Source organism: Haliotis asinina, chromosome 15, assembly GCF_037392515.1.
Source record: "Haliotis asinina isolate JCU_RB_2024 chromosome 15, JCU_Hal_asi_v2, whole genome shotgun sequence".
Classification (NCBI taxonomy): Eukaryota; Metazoa; Mollusca; class Gastropoda; order Lepetellida; family Haliotidae; genus Haliotis; species Haliotis asinina.
The window spans coordinates 5,525,343-5,549,162 of NC_090294.1; the positions used below are offsets into that span (position 1 = coordinate 5,525,343).

General features: G+C 38.3%; 1 protein-coding gene across 1 annotated transcript; it reads right to left on the bottom strand.

The window, feature by feature from the left end:
- Positions 1-13,953: 13,953 nt before the first annotated feature.
- On the bottom strand, positions 13,954-14,600 carry LOC137266298 (keratin-associated protein 19-9b-like). The gene is made up of 2 exons (XM_067801783.1): positions 14,321-14,600; positions 13,954-13,976 (listed from the first exon to the last, which is right to left on the bottom strand). Exons 1-2 carry the CDS (start codon positions 14,595-14,597, stop codon positions 13,954-13,956), a joined length of 300 nt encoding a protein of 99 aa, XP_067657884.1. The 5' UTR covers positions 14,598-14,600.
- Positions 14,601-23,820: the final 9,220 nt, after the last annotated feature.

Consider the following 23,820-nt stretch of genomic DNA (forward strand, 5'->3'; position numbering starts at 1 on the left):
TTTCGTAAAAGTTCGCATTGATTCTAGATTACCTCCCCTTGAAGCTGCCCCGCCGTGGTATCAAAGGAGTACTCTTTCAAATTAGTGTTTCATGAGATCGTAGAGCCCTAAAACGTTCAAACTAACTTTAAATCTGCCATATTATTTAATCGTGGGATATATGCTATTTTAACCAAACATCAGAAGGGATGGTGTGTGTAGTTTGGTCCATGCAAAAAAGTAATGTGTCAGTAAAAGTAAAGTCCCCATGGTCAGTGGTTATGGTGATCTGCCATCAGTTACTAGCAATCTAAATCTGGTTTCATATTGTGCTATTTACAACTGATATAGCACTTTAACTGATCTCATACCAGTTTCAATTAATCAGAGATAACGTAGTTACACTGTCCTGACAGTACTTTAAAAACCATTAATACATTAAATTTTATTCTGAGCATATGGCTTTTTTTGTCGTTACGATATACCAGAAATACTGTCGATGTGCAGTAACTCACTCACTCACTCACTCACTCATATTTATGTAAGGTTATTCATCATCCGTGAAGAACTACTTTAATGCAGCCCAGAAGTGGCCGCATACGTTATGATTAAATACTTTACCTAAATGAGTTGTTCCCAAAAGTAGGAACTGAAATACGAACTGACTTAATAATATCATAAGTATTTGTCTTAATTCTTAAAACATATTACATATGTGTACTGATCAGCAGAAAACAAAATGCTATGATTATTTGTGACTAAAGATGTGACTAAACATCCTGAGCTTGCTTCTTGAAATTTGAATCAATATACAGTAATAGTAGATGAAATCGTATTATATACTCTGACAGTCATCGTGTTTCAAAATCACATTGTCAGTCTCCAGCATCTGTATATATCGTATATATTTCCTCAAAGATATCCCTAGAAAATGCCAAGTGTTAGCGAGTAAGATCTGTAGTTTCTCCTCCACTCCAAATCCTAGCTAATGGATGCAATAATGTAAGCATTGTGTTCTAATTCACATTTCAAACTGCGCAGTTAAGAAGATTTGCGTGGGGATGGACTTTAGTATGTCATGTCTCGCTGATGGCTAATGTATTGTAAAATGCTTGAAAGAAAGCAAGATATGTGACTTATAAATTCTCATGAAATAGGTTTGCATGTGTTTTTATCATCCTCCCTGTGAGGCTAGTAACACGCACATCTACCCACCAAAGTGTCTACTCGGAACAACCTGCCATTTCGATATTTTATAACTTTGCACCGATCTTTCTTCTAGCCCATATGATATGGTCTTTCGCTTGTTACTGAGTGGTGTAGGCACACCAGAGGTAACATCAGAGGTAACATCAGAGGTAACACGAAGGCCTTTTCCCACAGCTAAGGCGGCTCTGTTCTCCTCTGTTTATGTCGTACAAAGATTTCAAGCCAACTGTCCAAAGCTATATTCAGGATCCTGTGACAAAAAGTGGGGCGGCCAGGTAAGTACCAACTTCCTGAATTTATACCAACAGTCGGTAATACCTACTTTGACAGCCGACATGTTTTCATTGTAAACGATGTCGGTTTAGTCACCGTATATTAAACTGAGTAATGAATGTCAGACTTGTGCGACCGTACTCAGTGCACCCTCTGTGATGTAAAGTTCATCATGTAGCATACCTTGTATGTGCTTTGACTTCTGTTCAATTGAGGGAATCACACTGTCGTGCAGTATACCTGATATATATATTTTACAAGTGTGAGCCCGTATCTCATAAGACATTACTTGAAATAAATAAATAAATAAATAAATAAATAAATATTAAATAAATAAATAAATAAATAAATAAATAAATAAATAAATAAATAAATAAATAAATAAATAAATAAATAAATATCATGTTTATTTTAAATACATTTTCTGTGGATATTCTATAGGTTTATCCAAAATACAACTTGAATATATGTGGAGAATACTACACGAGGTCTCTTTACATACGACTTCTACGAAACGGGAACGAAAGCAAGGTCACATACCACAGAAAAGTCACTAGCGGAGCCGAGTGAGGTGGGGGGTGGATATGTTTTGGGGTTGTGGGGCAACAAATGTATTTTTCTGATTTTATACCTCTTCTTGTGAAGCAAAAACAATTCTACCCCTTCATCTCTGTAGTAAAGAACGGTGCGGAGGCATTAGACTTGTGTATTTCTACACACTCTTCCGTGTGTAGAGCGAGTGAGTGTATTCGAACAATATCACGGTGGGGAATCGAACCCAGGACACTTGTATGGATGCTATGTAACTAAAGTGAGTGAGTGAGTATGGTTTAACGCAGCCTTTAGCAATTATCGGGAGACACGGCTTCACACACGATACTTCACACATTAGAGATCATCTGCGTCACAAGCGAACGCTTAAACCACTAGGCTACCCAACTGCCCCAACACGCCTTGTGTACACGTCCATGTCTCTGTTGTTTTGTTCTCCAACAATCACTGAGCATTAACATTTTGGCTGACATCTAGAGCTTGATGTTTGCGATACACGCAAATATGAACGATTTATGAGAAGACAGCATCCAAAGTGACGTATAATGAATGGGTCTTTTTTATTCTCTTTATTCTCGCCTTACAGTAGACAGTAAAATTCCAATGCTAAATTCCACTTGACATACCTATCGCAAGTGTACACGGCATATAGAATGTTTAGCAGAGGAACTTGTGCTCACAGGGAACTGCAATTGGTGTATATAAATTTCTAAGTTGAGTAACACGTAAGATATAATTTTGAATAGTTGCAACAGTTCGCCAGCAAAAGTTAATATCATGTTCACATTTTGAATGTAAAGATACACAAGATTTGTGTTATTATTCAGTTATTCGTCATATTCCGACTATAATACAGATCGCAGAGAACACTAAACAAAAGACAACAAATCGCTTCGACAAGGCACTCCACGTTTTCAGTGTGGTCAATATTTTGTTTGCATAACATGTTTCCCTTTCCGTTTCCGTTTCCGTAATAGTATGCTTTATATCAATTTAACGTCAGGATGATGTGGAAAAAATGCATTAATGCTGATTAAAGCATAAATCAAAGCAGGAAACGTCAGCGTTAAGTCATAGAATTACAAGGTGATCAAAACGTAATCACAACTTCCTGTTTCGTGCATTTAGAGATGAAAATGTTTGTGTCTTTAGATCGGCATGTTTTCCCACTTTTATTCTACAGTTCTTATGCAACGGTTGAAGGAAGTGTGGAAAGAGTCCCTGTGAGTATAGACATTCCCACAATGAAAGAAGGCCAACGAGATAATATTTCTCAACCCAAAAGTCAACACTGTGAGTAGACAGTCTGAAAATATCTTAATACGTAAGAAATTTCTCTACATTTTGAAAAGGCAAACTCGCCTTTGAGCAGATATTACGAATCCAACGAACTTAAAACGTGTATATAAACGGAAGCTATGTGTTTGTTGATATTGTTTGTTTGACCATGAAGGACTCGACACAATGTTTGGTATGCACTACATTGCTAAGAAAGAGAACTTCTTTCCTTATTAACACGATTAAATTATGAAGATTAACGCCATTTTTGTTAACTGTCCAGCTAGCTGTTGTGTACGTATGTACCTCCATTTGTTACAGTCTGATTCGGTAATTGTCTAACATATATCATAACATCTACAGCCACATCATTTAAAGTGAGCTTTTCTTTTTCTTCTTCTAACAATTCCTGTCACAACGTGCACTGTATCTCATCGGATGGGGGATTGAGATACTGCAATATTCACTTGCATATACTCAAAGGTCGGTGTTGGGACGACACTTCCATTAGAACCTCTACACAATAAACTGATATTTCTACATAAAGTAAAATGCAAGGCAAGTATTCATGGATACATGTATAGTAATGAGATCATGAAGACGAATGAACTGTTTATTACAATGATGGGCAGTACATGAGTGAGTAATGACAGGGAGTTGTTTCTTGAAGGCAATCTGAAACTGCCTCAGGCAAAATACTCTCTTGTACTCCAATGTAGGTGCTGGAAATCAACGTCTATTAGGGCCTCCCCGATAAAATCTAAATGATGTAAAATGTCATACATTTATAAATGATAAAAAAAATCAGACGAATGCACGTAAATATATTTATCACAGTAGTCAGTTAACACACGGAGCTTTTCCTTGGAGACTCTCAGTAGTAACCGTATCCCATACCTAAAACAGACAACACAATACGCAATTATCATGGAAGTAGATAGTCCGTAAAAGTAATGCTGTTAAGGCGGTCTGTACTAGAAGCATTTGGGATAAATGCCCTGTGGATTTGCCTTCCAAACAAGGGAATAGCATGCATTCAGAAAAGCAAATTGAAAAGAATTTTTTAACTTGGGGATAAAAAATTGTTTCTTTTCGATTGTCACACAGAGTGTATTGAGAACAGAAAGAATCTGGCGCTAACAAAACGCAAACATACCACTCTCTACTCATTCAGTTCACAAATGCTACGTGTTACTGCGGTTAGCAAATCAATATGCACCCACCCCACCCCCACCCCCCAGTTAGGGGAGAAATTCATCATCGATGTAATCAAAGTTATACATACCATATATTGTGTGCTTTAACTGAATCTGAACTTTTGATGGGTACTATTCATTCATCGATAGTCTCGTATTACGATTATATTACGTAGAAAACTTACCAACTCCGTACAGTCCTCCCATACAGCCGTACAATAATCCCATACCGCCGTACAGTCCTCCCATACCGCCGTACAGGCCTCCGATGCCAAAGCCGCCCATGCCTCCGTACAGGCCTCCCAAGCGATAGCCAATTGCAAGGCCTCCGTACATGCCCATACCGTAGCTCATGGGTTTGGCGTAAGTAGCAACAGCCAGCCACAAGGACGACGGTAAGCTTCATCATATTCTGAAGCTGTCAATAAGAGTGAATGTATTTTTGTGATGCTTATAATATCTTACGTTTGAAATTGAATCACGAAGTTTCAACGGAGATACAAGTCTTAGGCATATAGCGTCAAAGTGAAATATCTAATGTTTCTCATCAGAATATAAGAAATGATTGCCAATTACACTGATGGAAATCCGTTTAGAAGCCTTAGTTGATTCAAAGATTAGGGTTGGACATAAAGTTAGTTTGCTCTGAAAGAATGACATGATATAAAGATAGAGAGGAAAGACGACTACGTATTGAGCAAACCAGCTTGTTTTCACAGGCGAAGAGTTCAGTAAAGATGTAGATCCTCAAACAGACTAATATTTGAATTGGCATTCATGTAGGAACTCACATTTAGGTGTGTGGAGCGACTGGTTGTCCCGGCATTGAAGCTTCCACTGAAAACATTCACGTTTATATACTGATATGCTAGGTGTTACTTGTGATGGATTTGCCAGGGAATTACGTCAGCTTCCTGATGGAAACAAGGTCATACACCAATAAGTACGGATGACTTTACAGTAGTGACAAGCATTTGTTTCATCCCCGGGCTTAGATATTAGATTATTAAGGAACTGCTGAACGAAGAGCGGAAAGTGTCCTAGCTGGGTTATACCTTACCCCAAAGAAAGAAGTCCAACGCCATAGCCTTTCCCAACCTAAACGTCAACAATTGTGAGTTGACTTGCATTTGAAAAGTGAAATTCCATGGAAACTTATACATAGTTGTAACCGTAGCAGTGCACTTTCGGGAAGGTGTAAAATACCTTGATACTTTTAGAAATTTATTCACATTTTGAAAGAGGAAACTTGTATTTGGGCAGACAGAGGGGTCCCATGAACTTGAAAAGTGTATATAAATGGAAGCCAGGTGTTTATTGACATTGTTTCTTCTAAGGACTCGCCACAATGTTTTCTATACAAGTCATTGCTATGTAGAGAAAATTCGGTAGTAACACCAGAAAATCATGAAGGAGTTAATGCCATTATTGTTTACAGATGTTGTTATGTACATGTATGTTCCTCCATGTGCTGCAGTATGGAGGGTGTACGGTGTTGTTGGCCTGGGTTATAATCGCTACACCATAGGAAGTCTGCGCGGAGGCATAATAGGGCTTGACACATGTATTTCGTGAAGTTCATAACGACATTGATGGGACCTGTAGTCGATCGGACTGCCGATTGCAGGGAGGTAATTATGAAGACGTGTCATGAAGGTTAAACTCACAGATTGCATTATACCTTGAAGTCGATAGGAGTGATTTGATGAGTTTCCGGAGGAATGCTTAAACACTTGGTTTCTCTTCTGTCAAGTGGTTTTTGCTTCATTGATGCATTCACAGTATTTGTCCAGGTTTGGTATAGCGTAGGTTGAAGCTTGACCTCCCAAAATAGGGAGAAGCGCACAATAGAAGCGCAGAATTCATTCAAGCTGAAATAAGGAACTTTGCCTTCGAGACCTGTATGAACTGTAAAGTGGTCAGTCATCTAGGAGCACTCTGGGTTTGGACAAGCTTTCAAGGGAAAGCTTCGGTTTGTGTTAACGTTCATCATCAGATCCCCGTTTTTCAACTGCGCTGAGTGTGAGGGTATGTGGGCGTTTTTAGGATTTCCTGAAGGTGATATCTAGCATTACACTCAGGTCGGATGACAGGTAAACATATGCATGCTTCATGGTTTGTCAACTCGTTGTGTTGTGGTATGAAGAATTACACCAGTAGTGATTTGTAGGAATATAATTAGACGTTGACGATGAATACAGGGACCATTTGATATATCAAGAGAAAACTCTTTTTTCAGTTATGCTTGGAAGAGGCGAACAATATAAGAACAAAAGTTTTTCAAAGAGGGGGTCTGTGAATCTGAATCATAAGACCGTATCTTCAAATGGGTAGATGTGAAAAGTTTACTCAGGTGCTGATTGTCGTTTTTCTTAAAAAAGGACTGTGTTCGTTGTTTTCTTGTTGCATAAGAAAAAAAGGCACTGGTCGAATTAAACTAATTTTTTCAGCTCGGCTAATGTTCTGTATTTGCGTGACACAAGTTACGTTGTCCGAGTCAGATGTAGATGAACATGTGTGATCACGCAAACCCAGGTAGCATGCCATCATCGGGCCGACGTCGGCTGATGGTCGACACCGTCGGCTAATATCGGCATCGTTGAACAGCGCTGAGCCGGCAGCGGGCCACCGCTGTTCAACGATACTGATACATATAAATTCAGGAAAATATTCCCAATAGTGACAATCTGAAAATTTTAGTGTTCATTTGAAATCCAAAGTCTGTAAGTCATAGGTAACGCACAGTTACCTGACGCTAAAAATTGAAAAAAAGAAAAAGAAATTTAATATGACGCTAAACTAAAACCTTCTCTTTGAGCACGTGACAGTCACGTGACATATTCTGTCGTCTGCTTGTTTACACTGACAATTTCCGGTAGCATGGGGAAGAATGGTGAATTGTCAAAGGTCGTCTAAGATTTAATCGTAGCGAAGTTCCAACAGCACAAAAATACAGTGAAATATCTAGTGATCCTTGTCTACCCAGGAATACGATTTCGAGAACGTGGAAGCACAGAAAATCGGCGTAGAAATGGACATCGCCGATCGCTTACAGAGACACTCGCCGACTTTTAAAGTTAGTGAAAAGCAGTCGCATTTCTCCATTTTCAGAAATTACCTCAGCATTTAACCAGAATAAGGAAAGAATTGCCTCCAAGCGTACAATTCAAAGGAAATTATTCGAATATGATTATCACAGACGTATCGTTCGAAAGAACATTAGGATTAGTGAAGTGAGTGTGAAAAACCGTCTCACTTGGGCCAGAGGAAAAGTTCGATGGCGAGTTAATGAAGAGCGTCATATTCAGTGATGAATGTAAAATAGTTATTGGAGAAACTAACCGTGTGTATGTGTGGAGAAGACCAGGTGAAGGACACTGACTGTTGTGAAAGGTAACATAAATACTCAGAAATACACTGATAGTCTTGACTCACACTGACAGTTATGGCACGTTATTGTCCGCCATTTCCCGAATGGAAATCGTATATTTCAAGTTGACAATGCTTCTGTGCACAGACCCCTATCGTACCAGAATGTAAACAAAGAAATGACAGCAATGGCATGTTGTGGCCAGCACAGTCTCCAGATGCCAATATCATAGAAAATTGTAGGATGCTACTGAAAAATCGATTGGGACAACGTGTTGTTTACGTCCCGTGAGACTTGGAGCAAGAAATCGACATGTGTGGGAAAATATATCTGTGAACTATATCAGAAACCTGCATTTGTCTATTCCTCGTCGTCTGAATATTTGCTGCGAAGGGATACATCACAAAAAATTGAGGTAAGTACCAAAGTAATTTACTTTTATGCGAGTTTGAATTTGACGCTACTGTGCGTTTCGCCATGGGTTCATACTTTGGTGTATGATGGGTTCATACTTTGGTGTACATTACAACAATGTGTATATTTCTAATGCTGACACCTGATGTGATGAAGCTTTTGAATGGTAGTCTAAAAGATAAGTCTTTAGTCGCCGGTTCGATTCCGGTAAAGGCAAAAACATCAGGATTCCTTACTGCATGGATGTTTATTTAGTGAGTTCATATTCCTATTAATATAAATGTTGTGTATTCTCTAACAATACACTTTAAGTAATAAGTATATTATCATGAAATACTGTGTCAGTATGCAGAGAGTTAGGAAGGTCAGTGATCTGAACGCGTGATGGTAGAAATAAGTAATTCATTTTCACAATTGTTGTATATGACCATAGATGTTTTGTGTATTTTTATAAAAATGTTTATAAGATTACTAAAATTACATGCAGCTGAGAATGATGAAGAAGGGAAAATGTAAGAAAAGAGCAAAATTGAGTATTCAGCATTCAGTGCAAGCATAAACAAATACTTTTTTCATGAACTAGATGTTGAATAACGCTTAATTCCAAGATGTTATTGTTAATTGAATGTTACAATAATAGTGATAATGAATAACTACGTGTGTTTATTTCACAGAAGCTGTCCGATCACCTCTTCACCTACCACAACTGTCTCCATAAACTGTGAAGAAAAGGGATGATGGGATAGCCTTGTGGTTCATGTGTTTGCTCCTTAGGCTGAAGACATTGGTTCGATTGCCTTCATGGTTACTGTGTGAAGCTCACTTATGGTGTGCCGTGTTATTGCCGGAGTATTACTAAAGGTGTCCGAAAAATGAACAAATTCGATCTGAAGAACATCATGTTCATATTTTGTAAAGTAAAATTTTGAAACCTGAAATTGATATGTTGGTTTTTCACTTTTGCAATGCTGAGGGAAGACATGTTATGATAAAGCAAAATTGTTCGACAGTTGATACAAATTACCTACATTACATATGCCATATTTAGTTGTTCTATATGGAAAACATCTATCTTTTCGATATACATACATTGATAGGACTGCAGCAACATGTTATAACAAGGAAAGCTTGCTCACAATATTGTCCATAAAGCCTCCGATTGTATTTAACAACAATGCAAACAATTATGCATCTATAACAGTCTTTTGCACATTCCATCCAACTATTTAGAAAGAAACTGTTTCTTTGAAATTGAAAACTGAAAGCAAACGTCTGCAGTAAAATATCATACATATAAACAACACCCATCCTTTAGCCTTGATCCGTTGAACACTTTGTGTTCTGATCACAGCTTCATGTAGGGCTCCAGATAAATATACATAAATATTTGTATATAAAGTGCAGTGTTCACGAATAGTGTCTGACCCTCTGACAAATCTGGCAGAAGTTCCCAACTTGCTGGCCCCAGTGTCTGACTGAATATATCACAATAAATTGTCTGAAGTTGTTATTTGTGGCATGTGACACTTGTTCAGTGTCTATAAATTTATGTTTATAATGTTTGTCATTATATAATGTTAATAATTTGAATGCCAATTTTGAGAAATGTTAAATATTAAATGTTTGCAATTGTTTAACTTTATTCTGTGGGTCCTGTGACTTTTCAGTGGGTCAGATAGACATCTGAAACTTACAGGACCGAAAGTCCTGTTACTTTGAAACACCATTCGTAAACACTGAAAGTGTTGAATGGAATTTAATGGAATATCTAAGTATCTATAATATTGTCTTTTGTATCTGCTACCTTTTCAAAATGACTTCCTACATAGCATAAGTTTTGTCTGTACATATGCCAATATGTCCCTTATCCTGAGCCCGGTTTCAGTGATGAACAGGCTAAATACAAGTTTGGAGTTTCATTTCAATGTGCTAAATACAAGCAAATATTCAGTTTCATCATCACTGTGAAACGTCTTTATTAGACGTTTTCAGTGGGCAATGAACATAAGTCATTTGTGATACGTTTTGAGTGAGAGTTACGAGTATGTACATGTATTTTGGGAGTTTGTGAAACCATGATCTATGGTCACTGAAATCAAAATCTGTTTCCTGGAATTTTAACACAGTGTTAACACAATCGGTCATTTGTGTCTTAACCATACCATTAATGCCAGCAACACCCAACATGATACATTATAATGTAAAGTTGTAGTTGACAACCTTAAAAAGGGGTAAAATTAGCATGAATATACAACAGAGTAACCTGTGACAATTTTATGTGCCTGTAATGGATTTAACAATGTAGTTTTTAACAATTATTCTTGTCACCCACCCGTGTCGTGACTACCTCATTCAGAGCTGGAAGAAATCCTTGAATACCAGGCACTGGTAAAGTGATGCTTGCAGACATCAAGACCACTTATAAGTGGTTCACCACCATGAAGAAGTGCAGTGAGCAAAAATATAATTAATACAGTAGGTAATGGGTTGGAAAAAAGAATGCCGACGTTCAGCCGATGCAGGGCCGATATAGAATGCCGACGTTGGGCCGATGCAGGGCCGATGTTGGGCCAATGAAGTATGACGACGTTGGACCAACGTCGATCCGATGAGCAAAACTTCATCGGCTCGATGCAGTTGGCCGATGTCGGGCCGATGATGTACACGACATCGGTCCGATGTCGGTCCGATGCTGGCTTGCTACCTGGGAATGTATGATCTTTCTACTGACCACATTTGCCGTTTGGTTCACACAATCTAACGTCATGAGACTGACGGGAAAAATGTGATATGGCGGATTGCATCATTTTTGTCGTATCTGTTATCATTGTTCTCACTGGTGCATCGAATTTGGAAAAGTCCTCCACGTGTCTACTCTGAAACGTCTTGAACACCTTACTGAGGCTTGAATGTTGAACCTTGATCATACTCCTAATCAAGGGTGGTATGACGCTCTTTGAAATTTTGTTTAAAAGAGCAGGCTGAATTGTACATAAAAAATTGTGAAATGGAAAGGTGTGAAAGGTTGGAGCTGTTGGGTCATCAATCGGAAAAGTTGATCCCTTTTGTCATACAGAGTTGTGGAGAGTTTATGTCACACTGAATACTTATGCACAGATCTAAACATGAAACAGATGAAACGGTTCTACTTGTCTCCTTCATTTCAGTGGAAAGTCAGTGGAAGGTAATTGGTTATTTGATGGTTGTTAAAAGATATTAGATCATCGATGAACTGGAAGCTTAAGTTAAACAGATCCACAAGGAGGGTGCCTGTGGGGATGTCTACTTCTTGGCCAAAGATTACAAAGGTGTCATTAATGAGAATGTCAAGCATTTCACCCACTGTTTTCTTTGGAAACCTCTAATGACATTCACTTTCCTTTTTGACAGTCCAACTGTCCTGAACTTCTGAAGATAGATGTGTAGTTATGGATCATTTGAGAGGGATCTAAACATTCTAAAATATTCTGAAAATGTAAGCACAGCCTTTGTGTTTTTGGGGAAAAAACACTCACGGTATAAATACCGCGTGTCTGAAAAGCTTTCTGTGAATATCGTAAAAGGTCTTCCTTGATAGCATTAAGGATTATAGTTACGCTTTGCGACATTGATTTGGTGGTATATGTGCGAGAACCAGCAATAAACCTCTCTTTGTCAGGATTTTTATATAGTGTTGGAATCCAGAACAAAAGAGGAATTGATATTTCTTCAGGTTTATGAGTCAAGATAGCAAATTTGAATGGTTTAGGGAGATTTCTTCCTCAATCTACAGCCCTTATTTGATATGTCACGTATGCACAGTTCTTTGAGGTTCTTGAGAGGCATTTAGAAGTTGCTGTTCAGGTAAAAGGCAAATGTTATGGGTGACAACTTTTTGCCATCCATAACATTTGCCTTTCACCAAACTCTTTTTCAAATAATAGTAAGGATGTTTACATGTACGTATAATGGTTATGTCATCTGTCAGCGGGAATAACTAAAACTGTTTATGCCGGGCAGCCAGACTCTAACAGTTGGCTCGGCAGATTTGGTTTATTCCAATTCTGTTTCAGTTTGCGGATTAAACCACAGGCAAACTGAAGCGCAAATGGGTGGCGCAGCATAGAGAAAATCACCAGCCTTCTTACATGCGAGCGAAGAGAGCAAAGGTTGACAACGTACTTTCCTCGCTTGGCTCAAAAAATATTTTTCATGTCAAAATAAAATAGCGCCACCATCAAAGGTATACACCAATCTCATCAGTGGGTTGTGCTCTCACATCTCGAACCCCATGTTGAACAATTACTCACGTTAAATATTCTTTATTCAACTTTTTAAGCCCAACCCTTCCAGCTTCCGGTTCAACGGAGTGAAGGAACAGGAGGGTATTATTCCACATGGAATAATTACAGTTACCTCCCCTGATTCATTCACCCATTACGCCAGAAGTGTTTTTATGTAGAATAAATGTTACGAAGATTCTAACATTAGAGAAGAGAGTAAAGACAAATAAACTCCAACAGGTTCATGATAAAATTAGACAAAATGGTATTTCTTATTCATTTCTGCTTATTCTTGTTTCGTCACTTCGTTCAACCGGAAGCTGGCAGGGGTAATGGAGGCGAAGAACGACCTGAATACCACGAGTGGCACTTAAAATGTTGAATTAAACACATTTCGCATGAGTAATTATAAAACATGGGGTAGGAAATCTGAGAGCGCAACCAAGTGAGGAAATGGAAGTGTACCTTTGATGGTGACGATATTTTATTTTGACATGAAAAACATTTTTCGATCCCAAGCGAGGGAAGTACATTGCCAACCTTTGCTCGTTTTGCTCGCATATATGAAGACTTGTCATATTCTCTATGCTGCGAAACCCTGTTTGCGCTACATTTTGCCTGTGATTGAACAAATGACAACATCACTTACTGCCTTAACCAACTCTGAAACATATTCCACAGATTTTCCATCTCTTTCGTCATGCTCCTAGAAAGTTGACATATGATCATTTCAACTATGTTGTGTGTTGTATTACCGTTTTTGCTTTAATGCCATACCTTCGCAAAAAATGTGTTAAACACGAATTGCTATTTACAATATGTCAGAACAAAGGCGAAGACGTTTTTCTTGGACAGACTCCCGTGATTCAGTAATTGCCTTACATATCCCTGTGAAGGATTAAAGGTGATCTTTTCGAGGTCTTTTTTACTTGAGATAATTCTTGTGACATGGAGCAGTCGACGGACCATTCAGATACTGCGTAATACAATAGTCACCCCATATTCCAATGTCGGTGATGGAACTCTTCAGCAAGCCATGCTTGCCGTGAAAGGCGACTATGCTTGTCGTAAGAGGCGACTAACGGGATCGGGTGGTCAGGCTTGCTGATTTGGTTGACACATGTCCTTGGTCCTCATATACGCAGATTGATGTTCGTGCTGTTGATCATTGGATTGTCTGGTCCGGACTCACTTATTTACAGACCGCCGCCATACAGCTAGAATATTGCTGAGTGCGGCATAAAACTAAACTCTCTCCATTAGAACCATTACACAATATACCCATGTTTCTAAATGATGAAATATGCAATGCATGTATTCATGACAAACAATAGACGAATAAATTGTAAATTATTTATTGCAATAACTGCCTTTACATGGGTGAGTAATGAGAGGAAGCTGTTTCTCGAAGGCCCGACTCTCAGTAGTAACCATATCCAATACCTGAAAAAGACAACAGTATACACAGTTATCCTGAAAGTAAATAGTGTGAAAAGCAAATACTGTTTACACGTTCTTACTAAAAGCTTGAAAGAATTTCTTACTTTGGGATAAAAACCGTCTAGTTCCCATTTTTAAACAGGAACATTGTATGTATTGAGAAAAGAAACTAATCTAAACCTCACAAACCTCCCACAGACCCTAACTCATTCCATTCGCAAATGTTACGTGTTAGTGCAGGTAGCAAATTACTATGCACAAACGACAAAGGTAACATACATGTTCCTACAACCACATATTAATACATTTCACCGTCTCATGTTTGATTACATAAGTAAAAAACTTACCAATTCCTTTGCCAAGTCCCATTCCTCCGTACAGTCCTCCCATACCTCCGTACATTCCTCCGTACATTCCTCCCATGCCTCCATAAAATCCTCCCATACCGCCGTACAGTCCTCCCATGCCTCCGTACAGGGATCCGATGCCAAAGCCGCCCATGCCTCCGTATAGACCTCCCAAGCCATAGCCAAGGCCTCCGTACATGCCCATACCGTAGCTCATAGGTTTGGCGTAAGTAGCAACAGCAAGACAGGCCACAAGGACGACGGTAAGCTTCATCATATTCTGAAGCCGTCAGTGTCAGTACGAATGTGTTTTGTTATAGCAGCTACTTTATAACATCTTTTAACTCAACTGAGTTAGATCAGCTCGCAAGACGCAACTGATCTAAGTTGATTCGAGGAATACGGTTAAAGATACGTTACTTTGAAAGAATGAGACGTTTCAAAAATACACAGGAAAAGATGAGACTCAAAAGCATTTACTACTTGCCTTACAATTTATGAAATGGTGTCTACCTGAATACTCACAGTTAGATGTATGGAGCCACTGGTTTTCAATGTAGTAAAATTCAATGATATGTCTGTACTTACAGCTTTCACGCTTATATACCCGTCGTGTTTCGCGTTACCTGTGATTCATTTGCTTTGAAAGGACAACTTCCAGGTGACGTGAAGGTCACATAGCAAGTAACAAGGATGATGTAGAATTACAAATAAGCAAACGTCAAATCCTTCGGGCTCTGACAGCCTTACCTAACTGCACGAGGAAGTGTGGAAAGTGGAGTTGAACATTAGTGCAATGAAAGGAAATCAACCCCACTTGGAATTTGCATAACACTGTTTAATTAAAGATGTGTTCGTAGTTGTACAGTAGCAGTACACCAAGGAATTGTCTAAAATATATCAGTACTTTCACACGTTGGAAATACCAACCTCACCTTTGAGCCATATGTTAGATTTACAAAACAGACAGCTGAAGAAAAAAAAAAGTTGTGTGGATAGTCAACATCTTTTTTGCAATGAGTGCGAGATTTCGAAGTAGGTTCTAAGACCGTTATCAAACAAGTAACGATGTAAACACCAACGCCGAAACCTCGCACTCAGTGTAATAAAGAAGTTGACCGTTCATATAACTTGGTATCCCCTCATCTTTATAGCCTGTAAAGTGACTCTCAAAGAACATTGACAGAAACGTCTATTACAGGAATTATTCCATCGACCTCAAAATGTAAATATACTGGTCTAAAAAAGTTAGGTATACTGAAATTTTTATGATTGATATTTTGCCAGTGTGTAAATTAGTTTATAGATCATGATTCAGAATGTCAAAATTTGCATGTATCCCTAACTATTTTTGGCCAGTATATATACGTTTGACCAAAACGAAATCCACAAACTATCGGCGAGACATTGCATTGCAAAGTGTGAAAGGGAACGTTTTTCATGACGACACGTTTTCCAAAGTACCGACTACCCCGAGGATGTTCTCACTTGGAAATACACAAGAACAAAACTATGGAAAGATGGATATCATTTTAGTCAAGCGTCATATTTGGAAAGGTTCAAACATTCATGCTTTATTACTCCTTTGACTTTTCTGTGTCCGCAAGAATATTAAAGACCTAAGTATCCAAGTCTCCAAAGTTTGCACCTGTGCCGATTTGGTTCTTGGTCCCGATCCACAAAACGTTGGTAAAGTTACGACCCTGGTGGTTTAAGTAAGTAAAGACAATGCTAACTGACAAGTACAAGTAAGACATAGTTGCCTTTCGTTGTTAGAAATTTTAGGTATGTGCTGCATACAGACAGAATGATGCGCAGAGACAGACAGACACACTTGAAGACACGCAAACATGTATTGAACGTTTTGAATTGGGAAACGTATAATTCGATTTTGACAGGTGATGACAAGTGTTCGCCGAAATGATTTGCATGTTGTGACCTATCTGTATCACCCATCCCTTATAAACGTTCAGGTGCAACTGCGCCTTTAACTCCTGTTTAAACGGTCATAGTCAGAGCAAAACTTTCAGAAGTGAGGATGGATTCGTATGAATATTTAAAAGGTCTCGACATTTATGTTAAGAACACCTGTAGGAAAGCTGACATGAATAATGGTTTACCCTGATAGAACCGTTAGATTTTGTCTGATTCCCGATTAAAACACATAATCTGCTTTCCTCCAGCATTCCCTGGCAGAAGTCCACGACCAACTTGTTGTCTTGAAAACATGTGTTTGTGAGACAGGATACATTGTATTCTTTTTTATTAAATCAGCTTTATCAAGTTTAATCAAATTACACGCTATGATGATCGATTTTGATATTTTTTCGCACACCGTGCACTGAAATTATCATTATCATTAAGTAGTATCATTAACAATTTATGCTGAAATGATTTGAAATGTTTTGTGGGGTGGAAAATATAATCACCGTTGAAATTGGGTTTCAATAACGACTTTGTGGAACACAAAGACGTTGATGTAATACACATGAACTAACTAATTGAAATGTTGGGGGATTATGACAGTATGAAACGATAAGGTTCGTACCAGCAGGTGTGTAAACCTGGAGCCACGTTCGACTTCTAACAGTATATGTATTGACGGATTCGACATCTGAAAAATGTTCCACCATTCTCATACAAGGCCAGAATTTCCATTCTATGTGTTACAAGAGTTTGCAGGTTGGGAATGATGTCGATCGCAGAATTTTCGGTCGTGAAGTATGGCTTCATGGACAGTTACATTTCTTCTGCTTGGCACATGAGTAGTAAGTCATGGACTCCCAGTTGTGTATGTAATAGTTTGATTTGCAAAGAGATGTTTTTGGGAGGTAACATTAAAACAGACAAGAGTTGGTCAACAAGTTTAAACTGTGACATAGCGAGACAAGCGGTCAGAATTGTTGGGAATAGAAGAAATCTACCCATTAGAACCGTTGGGGACAGACGAAATCTAGCCATGTTGTCTTTTATATTATCATAGTGTGTGTATGTGCATTTACAGTAAATGACAACGCTATTGGCCATATCTGTAGATAGCGGTTTGTTATAAAACAATATCGGAATATAGGAATAAACATGGTGTACAGTATTGGCTATCATCAGAAACAATGCTTGATTCAGATACCTCATTACATACATGCAATTGTCACATGACGTTTGATTGTTGTAGCAACAACCTAATAACTAAGGGAGCCTAAGTTGCAAATATTCACTGTTACGAATAACGTCCCCTTGGCTCGGCAGGAACCTAGGTTCATGTGCTTAGTGTCCCTCTAAGTGGGTTTCACCAAAATGCTTAATGCCTGGGACCTGCATCAGTTCTGGCTGCTCAACACTCACTAAGAATAAATTGATGTTCGTAAACATGTCGTAGACTTGGCCGTAATTAGAGAAGATAAATGTGAATGAATATATGTCTCTATGTGGTGGTGTAATGCTCTTTACAGGGTTGAAGACACCATACACAGTAATGTAAGTATACTGCGGTTTCTCTGTGAAGGCGAGGATGTCCATGGGTGAGGGTTAATCAAGGACAATTGCTCTGAGACAGGATTTATGACATTTGTCAGCATCCATCTTGCCGGGGAGTCTCGTAGCCGACGCACTGGAGATTGGTGAAAGTGCCGGAATTGCACGTATTTCCGTTTCTTATTTATGCAACTCATACTGCTCTCTAGGCATCTAGTTGAAGATAATATTATGCAAAATAATTTTCGGATATACACATAATAGTGTCAGACGTTAGAAAAATACAGGCATGAGTTTGTTGAGAGGTGACACAAGGACGTGTAAACGTGTATATTGTCACGTACATGTTGAAATCGATAAATCACATCGCCCATAAAATAGTAACTCTCATTATTTAACTGGTATATTTACAATACTATGTTTCATTTGAATTAATTGAACATTATGACTATAATTATGACAATACATATTCATGTATCTGTAATATCGATTGCTGTATAGGATGTTTACGAATTTCTCAGAAACGAAATTAGATCCACAAAGGTACATCATGAGATTATTACACGAGAACGTCTGTCATATTACAAAACGAGTGTGAAATTTCGTGTTGCCCGAGCGGGAGCAAGTCCTTCATCTCATCGAAGAGAGCTTGTTTGTCTGCAGGCTTCAAACTTAGTCGTGATTTTCAAGTAGGCATTTATCGACTAATTTCCGGATCAGGGTGTGATGTTATATGAGTCCAGAACGCACATCGTTGCATACATTGTTTATAGGTACATAGTTTCTGCGGGGAAAGGCAATCGACCGTCATTAGCGCAGGATTAGTAAAACGATACTTTGATCCGCTACTAAAACTTTTAATGATGTTTGTTCGCACATAAAGGGAATAATACATGTATGATTTAAAAGGTCAGTCCTGCCTGAAATGTACTGCTAGATCAGGGATATGTACTTTCAATGTGTATGACCTTGGCCAGAATAACAATTATCACACATACTAGATAATATAATGTACTGTATAAGCAAATATTGTAACATTGTATCCAGGACAAATTTAAAGTCTTTTCTTCAACATTTTAAGTGCAAATTCTGTCAATGGTTGGTACAAACGACCGTGTAGGACAAATTACTTTTAGTGACAGCCAATACTGACCTTCAGACAGCCATTCATGTTTGCTTTGGAATCTCGATGGAATCAACGTCAGCAGATAAACGACACAATATATTTTCAACGAAGAATAGTTTTATTAAAACTAATACGCGATAAAGCGGTTGGCGAATAAAAGAAGTCAAAATAGGGTTAAACAGTAAAATGGACAATCCTTTACGTGAAACTTGGATAACTCACTATAGTAACCTCTCCATGACAGTATCCATGGTTCACACAGAATACTACACTATCACGTCACACGCATAGCATACTGAGGCCTTCCAGAACTATGACACGGTTAACACACCAACTGACGATCGGTATCTCGTTCTACCCTTTACATCCCCGGAATCGATTGCACGGTCACAGCTCTACCAATTCCTGTGTGGAGACCACATTGTGGCAGAATACTAACTTTCAACGATTGAAGGAATACATCACACGCCCATTCTTCCACACATGTCACTGACGCCTGACGTGCACAACGATGGCCAGTAAACCGTGCAATGTGAGATTCAGAAAACAGAGCAATATAAGGTGTTAAAACAGGGCAATACGAAGGTGATGAACAACGCTAACATGTCATCGTTCCAAATTATGTTCCAATATATGTCCGAATGCACGACGTAATATCATCTTGCAGATAATATCCGTACCTTGTTAGAATTAATCTTTAAAAACCCATTTTTGTCGTAAGAGGCGACTACTTAACACAGATGGGAAGATCGATGCTCATGACACCAATAACAATTGTCTAGTCCAGACGTGAATGTTTGCACACCGTTGCCATAAAGGTGGAACACTGCTCAGTTTGACAAAAAAAATATAGACTAAAGCATTTCAACAAGTTTCTATAAAACTTCATTTATTCAAACGATCTATTTGTTTCATTATATGTCCAAAGTGCACCAAAATTCTATCCTTTTTGTCTGTGTGTTCAGCAAACATTTGGTGTATCCTATCATGAATCCTCCATAGGGTAGGACCCTTAATTCGCAATGCTATCAACAGGTATCAATTAACATCTCCCTACGTCGGCGGATGTGCATGGATCAGTGACGTTGTACAGTGTGACGCAAAGGCCCTGTGTATAAAACCTCACTGAAATGGTCAGTCAGGAAGACCAACATTTACTCTATCTTTACCCAATAAATCAAATCAGGGATTATGAGGAAGGACGCCCAGATCAAAACGGTAATGTTGATGCAGTTCGGCACATCATCTCTAAGACCATTTTCCATCAACCTCGAATACATTTTCACAAAATAAGAGATATACAAAGTGACCATACATATGTTTAATTTCTTATGTATATTCACATTTGTTGAAACAGTTATATATATATGTCAGTAACACATTTGTCTGGCATCAGTTCGATTATTTTCAGATCTGGTACACTGCGACGTTATACACGTTATATATATCCATATAGAATGTTTGTTGCTGTAACAATTTGGAATATAATATATATTATATATATATATATATATATATTTACTCGTGAAGTATTACCTGAGGGAATCTATTTTCAACAGGAACATTTTGCCAATTGCTATTAGGATTCTGTTAATTGTAATTGTTACTCTTGTTAACCACCTCGTTAGATTAAAGGGTAGATTCAACAGATAGCATCCACTTTTGAGATTTTCTTTATACTGATCGCATATTTCTTTTGAAGGCTTTGGGTCGGGTTTGTCTGAATTGATCAGTTTTCCATTTTTCCATTTTGCATACTTTTCAAATTTCGACCAGAAGGTAGGAAATACTAGCTAATATTTTTTAACATTTTCTGAAAGAATGAAAAAACCCAAAACATTCGTTCCAGACGACAATTTATACAATTTGGATGGTAAATAAATTTGGAATATAAAATATATGACAACTTATCTACATCGGTAAGTACAAACGTTAAGCTAACAACAATATCACTTGCCAACACATTGTCTTCTGGCCATTCGCTTTCATTTACCGTCTGGATGAAATGGTCGATTTCCGTACTTGTACACGATACGAAGATTAAATTCTATTAGGAAAAAATAGGCGGTGAGGTTATTGTATTTTGTTTACACATCGATAATATGCTCATGATGAAAATATGTTTTATAGGAAGGCAGACTTTAATCTTCTGAGTAATGCTATGAAGGCAGAAAAGATGACGATGTCTTAGTATAGTGTATAGGTGGTTACAGTCGATGGCAACTGCTATGTTCATTATTCAAGAAGATGCTTCTATTCAGAACGCCAAGACCCTGGGGTGGAGATTGCAGTGAGCATGGCCATGTACACACGAGTTTTCAAGCCCACTTTTGCCATGTCGGGTGTCTAGTGAAGCAACGTGGGTGAGTGTATGATCGCAACAAACTTCAAGGACCACTCATAACCCACAAAATGTGTCATTGAGTTCTGAGGATGGTTAGTAGCTAACATCGATATATATTTTATAGTGTGTTACTTTATAGTTTAGTGTTGTCGAGGGCGGTGGGGTAGCCTAGTGGTTAAAGCGTTCGTCACGCCGACGACCCGGGTTCGATTCCCCACATGGGTACAAAGTGTGAAGCGAATTTTCTGATGTCCCCCGTCGTGATATTGCTGGAATATTGCTAAAAGCGGTGTAAAACTAAACTCACTCACTCACTAGCCGACACATCAAGTTATGATTTATCCTCCTTTGGATACGATGAGCAATATCAAAGGAAATATACTGGTTTGAAGTTTCCTCTCAGCTGACATTAATATTTCACTCTTTTACACAGAGTTCCTCTCATGATGTCTGTACAGAATGTGCCAACTGAAGAGAGCTCATCAGATGTTTAATATCGTATATATCCTGGTTAAATTTCCTTTTCCTCTTCCGCTGCCGTTCTAAAACGATCTCAGAAAGATGAGATTTAAGTTCCTTGATGCAAGATGCTGTCTTCTCTCATAAATCGCTCATATAAACATATGTGTGTACAAAATAAACCCCATCAGGTTGTAGATGTCAGCCAAAATGTTGAAACTCAGTGGTTGTTAGAGAACAAAACATGAGACACATCGATGTGTACACAGGTATGTGTTAACTGACACATTCCCAGCTCCCGTCTCTTAGGATGACATGGCATAGACTCGGGGCGGGGATCGGCTTTTAGAAACAGATCCTTGTTCTTTGTGAAGGACGGAAAATCTTGCCCAGTTGTCAAATTAAGCCTTTTGGCAGCATTACCTCACAACATTATCGCCTTTAATTCCTTATTCGTGTTAGTAAAGCAATCCCAGTCAGACACTGGTGAAATGCTCCAGTCCGTATTGCGTGGGACTCGGTGATAGAATATATACTAAGTAACCTATGGTTCTTAGAACCTTTCAGATAGGCTGTGGTAAACAGACACTTGAATAACGTGGGACGTCTTTCATAATGTCAGTAACACATTTGTCTGGCATCAGTTCGATTATTTTCAGATCTGGTAAACTACGACGTTATACAAGGTGACAACCACATGAAAATAAGAAATTGGAAAGCATAGTAGTTATATTCCAAATTGTTACAGCAACAAACATTCTACATGGAGGACGACATCGTTTAAACACATTTAAACATGTTTACTAAATATTTTCTGTGAATGATGGTATGTGATAATACGTACAATATTATGTGTCTTCTGTTTGGGGCTTCATTGCTGTATACAAAACAGTTGGTTCAAGTTTTGTCTGGCCATGAGTATCAGTAGAAACTCTGGTTGACTACCCACAATAGATACTATTCATTCAAAGAAAAATGTTAAAGAAAGGAATTTTGCAGTTAGGACATATGTCAACTGAAAAAAGTGTGTGAGGATCAAATTTTGGGGGAAGACAGAAACCAATTGTTTTATCATCATCTTTGCCTTTGCAAATGGGATAGGTATTGTGTGTATGTGTTCTTAATGCCGTTAGACACGACTGATTTGTATCAAGCTCAGATCTGTTAGCACTTCAACGTGCTCTTTGGTTTTCTACACGCTGTGTTGATTTATGGAGAATTACATCAGTGCTTACGATGTAGGGTTATGGAATCCGGTTTCATTTTAAGCCTTAACTTGCAGGCGTTACGTGAGAAAGTTATACACAGTACAAAACATTTTCCTATGTAATTGTTTGATGCCAATATAATTGCGACTATTTTGAGTGTTCTGATAATAGTTTTTCCCTTTTAACGCCGCTACTTCACAAAAATGTGTTAAAGAAGCCTTGACATTCAAAATGTGTTAGAACAGAGTGGGAGACATAAACCCAAGACGATGTGGAGTGATTTGGTAATTTTATTAATATACAGTATGTAATCCCAAATATAACATGTTTCATTTGACCACTTTCTAACTGGCATTGTGTATTCAACGCTTAAGCAGTCATGTAATCTCAGACAGGATAACATACGTGGCAATACACTTCCTGCCACCTACAAGATCAAGCCACCTGCTGCCCTAGGCACCGGGATTTGATTACAGGAACCATCAGCTCAACTGTCCTACCTGGATTTAATGGCACAATTCGTTCTGGACAAAAGGTGGCATTTTTAACCAGGGTATACTGTACATACACATGTTTAAGGATGATCTTTTCGTTTATCTTTCTCTGATGATAATTCTTGTCAAGACGTGCAAAATAACTCTGTAGATTTGTAAAATCTGAAATTGCCTCTTGCAATATGCATGTATACTCCAATGACGGTGTTGGGAATCAGCGTCTATTACAGCTTGATCGATAAACTCATATTTCTAAATGATGTATAAAATCATACATTCATAAATTATGAAAATCAGACGAATGAATGTACATATATATATATATATATATATATTTATCACAGTCGTTGACTGTACATGAGTAATCACAGGGAAACTGTTTCTTGATGGCATGACTC

Coding starts and splice junctions, on each gene's coding strand:
- LOC137266298 (XM_067801783.1), bottom strand. CDS start 14,597: ATGATGAAGCTTACCGTCGTCCTTGTGGCCTGTCTTGCTGTTGCTACT. Junction 13,977..14,320: donor GGGACTTGGCAAAGGAATTG/GTAAGTTTTTTA, acceptor TGTCTTTTTCAG/GTATTGGATATGGTTACTAC.